Genomic DNA, 8118 nt, shown 5'->3' on the forward strand with positions numbered 1-8118 from the left:
TTCGGGAAGGGAAGATTGGGAAAATTCTATTGCAATTTTCTCCAGACCCCCGGAATTGAAGACTCCCAATAATTTAAAACATGAAAGTCGTTTTGAAATGCAATTTCATATTCAAGGAGGAAGGAAACAGTTATATTACACTGGACTCAGCATCAGCATGAGCGAGGATAATGAATTTACATTCTCAACAGCATCTTGCTTTGCCCTTCAAAGCTGACCAATTTACAATAATTCAATACGAATGAGTCAGTCACCAGCCATTCTTCCTGCATCATCCTCTCTCCATCAACTCAAGTAATTTATGAATACTCTTCCAATGCATAAATCTGGAGAGTCGAGGTTGTCGCGTCATCTGAGAAGACAAGTTCAAGTGGTTCTGCATGGTTAAATGATGATATGTAACCAGAATTGGAATATTGAGAATAGATGGAATATACATATATACATAGAACTAGGATGAAATTACACTGGTATAACTTAAGCTAATGTTTTCCAATGAAATTGAGCCAGCATTTTGACTCGATGAACATAGTGGCATTGTAGTAATTTACGATGATAATGTAGATGACACGAAGAATAGAAAATAAATATTAGATAGATATGTACCACATAGGAGAAATAACAAAGATACTTGGTCTTGTTCCATGAAGCCTCTATTTGAACACTGTTGATGGAAAAGGATAAATCTGAGAAGTCTTTGCAGAAACTAATAAACCATTAATATGAAATGATGCTAGTGAGTTTGTAGCAATCATATTGGTCTTTGACCAGTTGGTGAGGGAGCGACTATAGCTGGACTTCTCATTGAGACTGCATGCTGACATGTCTGTAAATCGGAGATTCCACTCCTCACAGAACGAGAAACTTCCGACACAGTAGTAGTGGATGTCTCTGATATTCCGTTTCCCCTCTTGGACCTTGTTAACATACTGGCATTGATGTCACCTGATCCAACTTGAGATGAACCTAACTACACAAAAATTTAAAGATTAGATAAACAAGCCAATAATCAAATGATAGGAGAGAATCAAATGATTGAACCACCAATAGAATTTTTAGCTCTGTATAAAATGCTTGCAAGAAGAATGTATGAGAAACAAATGTGTAAAATGTTGCCGTGCTTATCAACCCAATCAAAACCCCAGATCCAGATAATACTAAATACAGTAGGAAACCTTTAACAAACAATTATCTGAATAGAATTGGCCTAAGATAACTTCAAGTGAGCAGCACATTAACAAAACAGCACAATCAAATTTTGGAAGGATGGCGGCACAGGCAAGGGGGTAAGAATATGATGGGACACTACAAATTTGAAATCTTTATGCAGGGCTAAATTTAGAAAGCATAAAATACAAATGAGAAGGGTATAATATTCAAGTAATTCATACATTTGACAGGCCTTTGATCTGAACAATGATAATTGTTATATCATCTGTTCGGTTCTCATGTTCCAACCATAGTTTATATGACTCTCCAGCAATGGCGGCACATGCATCACGGGGATCTGAATAGCTTGCTGCCTGCACCATTACAAAAAATCATAGAATTCATCAAGACACTGAGTCATAACATTTCCTGAAGTAAAATAACAATAAAGAATTATTAGCAATAGCATTGCTAGGTTTGCCTTGTGAACTATTTCCAATTCAGGGTCACAGAATTGAAGCCTTTGCTATTTAGTTTAAAAACAACATTGAACATTAGAATGGATTGAGAAGAAAAATTTAGACACCATCTGAATAACAATACTAAAAAAAAATGGACATTTGGAAGGAAAGATATAGAATTAAAGAAGAAATAGGTAGCATGTCATACCATGTCAACAACAGTTTGGCTTGATAGGAACTCAAATATCCCATCACTTGCAACAACAAAGAATAGATGATTCGGTGTAAGCTGGACTGTTGACACCTCAGGAACAGCAATGACACCGATAGTCTCTGCCAAATTATCCCCAACACTCCTTGTAAAAGCAGTTCCAGGATACATTCCATTTTGAACCCACAACCTTGGAGGATCGCCACCCTGACTCTCTTCGTCACCCCAAGTTTGGATATTTGGATCCTTAAGCCCTTCTACCTGATCAACACTCAACACCCTTGCCCCAGAAAGCTTCACTCTCTCATATTCATCTCTCCGGAACGGTGTCTGATCCGAGGACAAGTCCTCAGCAATAATTCTATTCCCGTCCTTAACAGCTAGCACTGCTCTTGAGTCACCAACATTAGCTACATAAAGGGTATCACCAATAACAAGCACTGTAATTGCAGTGGTACCACTCATTGAATCATCAACATCACTGTTATGCAGTTCGTAATTCGTTGTTAAGAATGCAGAAGTGTAAGCCTTAACAGGGTCCTCCAACAATGCAGGGTCACTAGACAATGTTTCTACTAACCTATCCTTAACAAAGTTTGCACACTGTCCACCAAATTGACCATGACCATCATACACACCAAAGAAATGGACACTGGGGTTACCTTGAATCTGATTCCTAATGCAGAAACTATCTTGGTTTTCCTTTTCAGGTGAATCAGGGTAGTATCCTCTCTGGGTTAGAACAGAATACTCCAAAGTGAAGTTATGTGAAGGAACAGTAGCTACCTCCAATGGTCTCTGAGTGAGTATGTGCTTCCTTTGTGCACGGTAAGGGCCAAGTTCTCTGTAGTCTCTGGAGCCACCCTCTGACGGTGTAGGGTACCGGTTACAACACTTGCCATTGACACAGCCCATTCTTCAAACAGAAGGTGTGCAGCTAAAAAAAGCAAGAAACACAGAGCTCAAAAAGCAAAAAGCACAAACTAAAAGCTAAATTAGGCAATTCAGGGTGGAAGCTGCAGGCTACGAGCTTCTGAAAATCCACATTGTGGTTCCAAGCTTGATCCTTCAGCTGTTTATTCTGGGAGGAAAATGAACAAAAACCCTAGGGAGGGGCAAAATAAGCAAGGGGGAGGAAAGATAGGATTTTGAGGTGTGAACTGTGATCAGAGGTTGAGAAAAACAAAAGGGTAGTTGTTGAATTGGGACAGAGAATGATTTTGAAGGAGGCTACAGAAGAAAGCTGAGAAAGAATGGAAAAAAGCAGAACCCTAGAGAGAGAAGGAGAGGAAGCCCACAAAGGAAGCAAAAGGGTGAGGCATTTTTTCTGGCGTTTGATGGAAGGAAAAATAAGAGAGAAAGAGAAGCAGAAGGCGTGTGTAGTGGGGTTGTAGAAAATGAAAGAAAGAATTGTACTTTTCGTTGGGTTGCAGAGAGAGAGAAAGGATCAAAGGGAAAGCCGTGGTAGGAAGAAAGAGTCCAAATGGGGTTCACACTTCACAAGAGAGAGAATGAAGGAGACGCACACAAAAAACACGAGAGAGAGAGAGAGAGAGAGAGAGAGAGAGATTAAGAGAGGGACAAGGATTTGAGAGATTCTATTCTATGAGTGCATGGCTGGGTTTGTGTCTTCGCAGAAAGAAAGAAACAAAGACCAAGGCAACAACAACAACACACTACACTTGTAACTCACTCAGCAAATAGAGGTCAAAACCTACTCAAATCTTTTCATGCTTCAAGCTTTAATAATACAACTTTTATCAAATCTAATGACATTAGATTAAGATCCATCAATAATACTATATAGTAAAAAATTAAAATCTTATATTATTTAAAAGTAGATTAGATAATGATAAAATTGTGAAAGAATAAGAAAAGAAAAGAATGCGAATTTTTACTAATTGTTGATTGATTGAATTGAATTGTAAATTATGAAGGTAAAATTAAATATATATAAAGCATTGTCCTATGAAAGATAAAAACAACTAAAGATAAGATAAAGAAAAGAAAAGATAAGATAATAAAGACTAAAATTATAATTAAATTTATGTATTCTGTTGGGCTGAATTTGTGGGTCACGAGACTTTTTTATTATTGTCATAGGATAAGGTGGAAGAATAGTTTAATAGCTAATATACAAATTCATGATAAATTTAAAAGTTAATTTGTAAAAAAATTATTGTACGCATATTCATTTAGTAATTTATATATCATTCAATATAATTATTTAACAAAAAAATATAAAATCATTAATTTTTATATGATTTAGATAGATAGATAGATAGATTTATGTGTTTTAGATAAATCAAATATCAAATTCAGTAAATTCTATTTTCATGCATTTTTTTTTTATTTTGAGGTTGGGCCAATTGCATGACAGGGTTATAACTTCCACCTGGTCCAAGACGTGTCCCACCCAGATTCTCTTGTTTTTTTCTTTGTTAAAATGATTTTCAACCTTTAATAATTTACACCATTCTAATAATTCTCCTAATTACTAGATATTGAAAATAATCAATATTTTTAGATTTAAAAAAATGAGTTTGGTTAAAAACATTTGTAAAAACGATAAAATATCAATTAATTATTCTCTTTGTTGCTGAAAATAATCACATTGAGTGAAGATCACTAATATGGGCACATGGATATTCATAAAAACATGAACTTTATCGATGATTGAAGCCAAAATTGGGAATTTTTAGTATTTTGTTAATAATTGTATAATTGGGATCAAACAGAATTAAAGGGGTTATGTAAAAAATTAGTAACTGAAATTAAAATGGACTTTGAAATAAGTAGTGGCACGAATAACTAACAATGATGTAAAGGAATCTATGCATGGAGATTTTGAGATATAGCTAATTTTACATTATTGCTGGTGTGAAACATGATACTGCATTTGCCCCACAAACCAAAAAGGAGATCAGTGTATGTGACGCTTTCTCATGTTACTTTTAAGTTTTGTTTTCTATCTGGTTGGATCATTTTCTAATAGTGTCATGTGTATTCATTATAATGCATTTGCTATTTTGTCCCTGGACGATAGGGCTAGGTTTGTTTGGTTAGCTTGAGAGATTATTGAGAGGTTGGACTTGGGTTTGGGTTTGGACTTGGGCAAGGACAAGGGGCTAGAGTTAGGTTTTTTTTCAGGGACCTAATTGTATTTTTATATTTATAGGGATTTAAATATTCACAAAATAAAAGTTAGGGATATATTTGTCTTTATATCAAAAAATTTAAACATAATTCGGTTTAGATTGTATAAATCGATCGGATTAATCGGGTCTAATAATTATAATGCAAACAACTGGGTTTATTATTATTACTATAATAAACCGATTTTGTTCTGGTTTATTAAGAAATAAATTATTAATCGATTTTATAAAGATGACCAATAATATTATGAAAAATGTAAACATCTTTAAAAAAAGACATATTTAGTATCTTTATCAAAGTGGTCTCCAATTATTAATTGGTTCAAAAGATTTGAAGATGTAGCATTGAATATTGGTATTGAATTCCTCCTCCATCATTGTCATTGATTCGCAAATTCACACGTAACATGTTCAAAACAATTTATGCTGTTGACTTGTTTATATTTAATGACCCAAAAACATGTCAAATATGAAATTTGTGTATGTTCATACGAGAGATTATTGTCCCATTAAAAAGTTTTGCATTTTTTAAATGAATAATTTCTTTTATAGTTTGTTATTGGTTTTCATTTGGACGCCAGTAAAAACGTTTAAAACGTCTTTTTTTTAAGATGTTTTTTAATAATTAAAATTTAATATATATAATTGATTAAATCGTGTTATTTTTTGTCAAAATTAAGTAAATAAATTAATTTGACCAAAAAATGGTTAATCAAATTTTGAATCGGTCTAAATTAATATTATTTTCATAAATAAAAAACAAATTTAAAATAAATTATTATTCATATTCCAAAATTAAAAATTATCTCAACACTACTATAATTAGAAACGTAAATAGACGAGTGAAATTGAAACGTTGAGTACAACATTTTTGAAAGCTTAAAAATTATAAATATAGTTGATGCAATGATTGAATAACTGCATTTGGATTTCAAGCTAAGGAATCATAAATTTTGATAATCAAATGAAGGCTTAAATAAATTTTTGTCCTCTCTGAAATATATGTTTTTGGCTTTTGATTTATAAAATTTTTCTTTTGATTTTAGTATCATATAATATATATAAATTGTCTATTTTAGTTCTCATCGTTAATTTATTCTAGATTTAATTATTTTGTTGGTTCCTATAATTTCGTAAAATTTTCAATTAGGTCCCTATACTTTTTTTCTTTTTAATTGGGTCCCTGTACTAATTTTTTTTTTTAATTAAGTCCCTCTTAGTAGTAATTGGCTTAATTTTATAGGGACCAACTAAAAAAAAAGAATTGATATAGAAACCTAAATAAAAGGAAAAAAAAGTGTAGAGACCCAATTAAAAAAAATTGGTACAAGGACTCAACTAAAAAGAAAAAAAATATAAAGAACTAATTAAAAATTTTACGAAACTATAGGGACTAACAGAGTAATTAAACATTTATTCTATTAAATGCTTATATAAACATTACATTGTTAAACATGTCACATCAACATTTTATCACGAGAACTAAAATAACAAATTTAAATTTTACAGGATTATATTTAAAAAATATTTTTTTATAGAAAATAAAATCAAAATGTTTGGATATATACTTGGTGTATAAGGAACTTTAAGAATAATTTTGTATCTAAGCAAATATAATAAGGTACCTGATACATTAACAAGCTAGAAGGCCATAGCTAGGAAGAGATTTTGGAACAATACACAGTTCCAAATTTTGTTTAGTTTAAACTTTTATATCTTCTAAGTAGGTTAGACTTTAGTGGTATTTTATTGTTTTCTTTTTTAACCACGGGAATACTATTACATTTAAATTATAGAAAAATTATAAAAAATATCCATGAAATTTAATAATTAATGTTGTATTTATGAAAGATGAATTTTGTATGACAAAAATATTCAAATTCTAATTTTTTATTAATTTTTTAATAAAATTTTTAAACTACCTCACCCTAACCCCATTTTACGATCACTTTCTTTTTTCTCACTTCTTCTTCTCTCCTCACTTCTCCCTCTTTCAAAAATTTTCAGTGAATTTTCCTCCTACCTCCTCACTACTGTCCGCCACCCACCTACCCGTCACCGCCAATCTCCCCTCTCATTGCTTCCCCCTCTCATTCTCAAAGTGACTACAATACCTTCGTCGCGCGCCTATGACCCAACCTAAGGAGAACGTCGTCGTGGCGCGCCTGTCCCAACCGAGGAGAACGCCGTCGTGGCGCGCCTGACCCAGCTGAGAATAACGTCGTCTGAGAAGAGAGAGGGGTCGTGGTGCTGCTGCATGTAGAAAGAGGGTTCAGTAAGAGAAATAGGAGAAGAAAGAGAGACGGTGCTGCTGATGGAGGTTTTGCCGTCGACGATGTTACAGTCAATCGACGAAGAAAAAGGTATTTTTTAAAATATTTTTTATTTTATTTTTCTTCTTTTCAAAAATTGATTTAGTTACTACTAAAAAGATATTGTTCTAATTTTTTTTAAGTCTGTTTCGTTCTAATTTTTTTAAATCTGTTTCTATTTTTTATAAAGGCTAAGATTGATTTACAGAAGATTCGGTTGATGGCTACTTCTACTTCTGAATTTTCCTAAAATAAATTTTAAAGTGGATGAATGGAATTTGTTGAATTTTTATGGTTGATGGATGTTTCTGCTTCTAGTTTTGCTAAAGTGAATTGAAATTGGATGAATAAATTTGAAAATTTTTATGTTTTGAGTATTTTTTGGTGTTTGATTGATTTAGTTTGGGTATGGGTTGTAAACTTATGACTGAACCAGTTGAGATCCGATCCTCCACCACCATTGATTTCAGCTTGATCTTTTGTAGGAGTAGTTTCAGACTCCAAAACAAGAATTTTAAAGATGCAGGTTGAGTTATGAAAGGTTGAAAAAGTGAGTTGATGTTGAGGATGGGGTAGTTTAAAAATTTTATTAAAAAATCAACAAAAAATTAAATTTTTGATACTTTTGTCGTACGAAATTCATCTTTTATAAATACAGCTTTAATTTTCTTAGTTTATAAGTATTTTTATCGGCGTTCGTAAACTTCATAAATATTTTTAGTAATTTTTTCTAAATTACACTGCCTCAATGGTATTTTTTTTAATAAAATAAAATTATAAAGTTCTACTTATAATAGGAAAATCTTACTCAGACCTTCCTTTAAATAATA

General features: G+C 32.4%; 1 protein-coding gene across 8 annotated transcripts in view; it reads right to left on the reverse strand.

Annotated features, from left to right (window-relative positions):
- The window catches only part of LOC107638546 (probable protein phosphatase 2C 35), a 4202-nt gene extending 700 nt beyond the window's left edge, over positions 1–3502 (reverse strand). The window contains exons 1-5 of one of the 8 annotated variants that reach the window (XM_021120544.1): positions 1819–3502; positions 1392–1523; positions 769–970; positions 607–664; positions 73–352 (exon numbers count right to left, since the gene is read on the reverse strand). In XM_021120544.1, the coding sequence (XP_020976203.1) occupies positions 654–664; positions 769–970; positions 1392–1523; positions 1819–2736 (1263 nt within the window). In that variant the 5' untranslated portion in view covers positions 2737–3502 and the 3' untranslated portion in view covers positions 73–352; positions 607–653. Of the gene's footprint in view, positions 1–72; positions 377–606; positions 971–1391; positions 1524–1818 lie in introns of those variants that run through there. The other 7 variants (XM_021120543.1, XR_002360534.1, XR_002360533.1 and 4 more) reach the window with 7 other exon arrangements.

This window comes from Arachis ipaensis, chromosome B04 (assembly GCF_000816755.2).
Source record: "Arachis ipaensis cultivar K30076 chromosome B04, Araip1.1, whole genome shotgun sequence".
In the NCBI taxonomy this organism is placed as follows: Eukaryota; Viridiplantae; Streptophyta; class Magnoliopsida; order Fabales; family Fabaceae; genus Arachis; species Arachis ipaensis.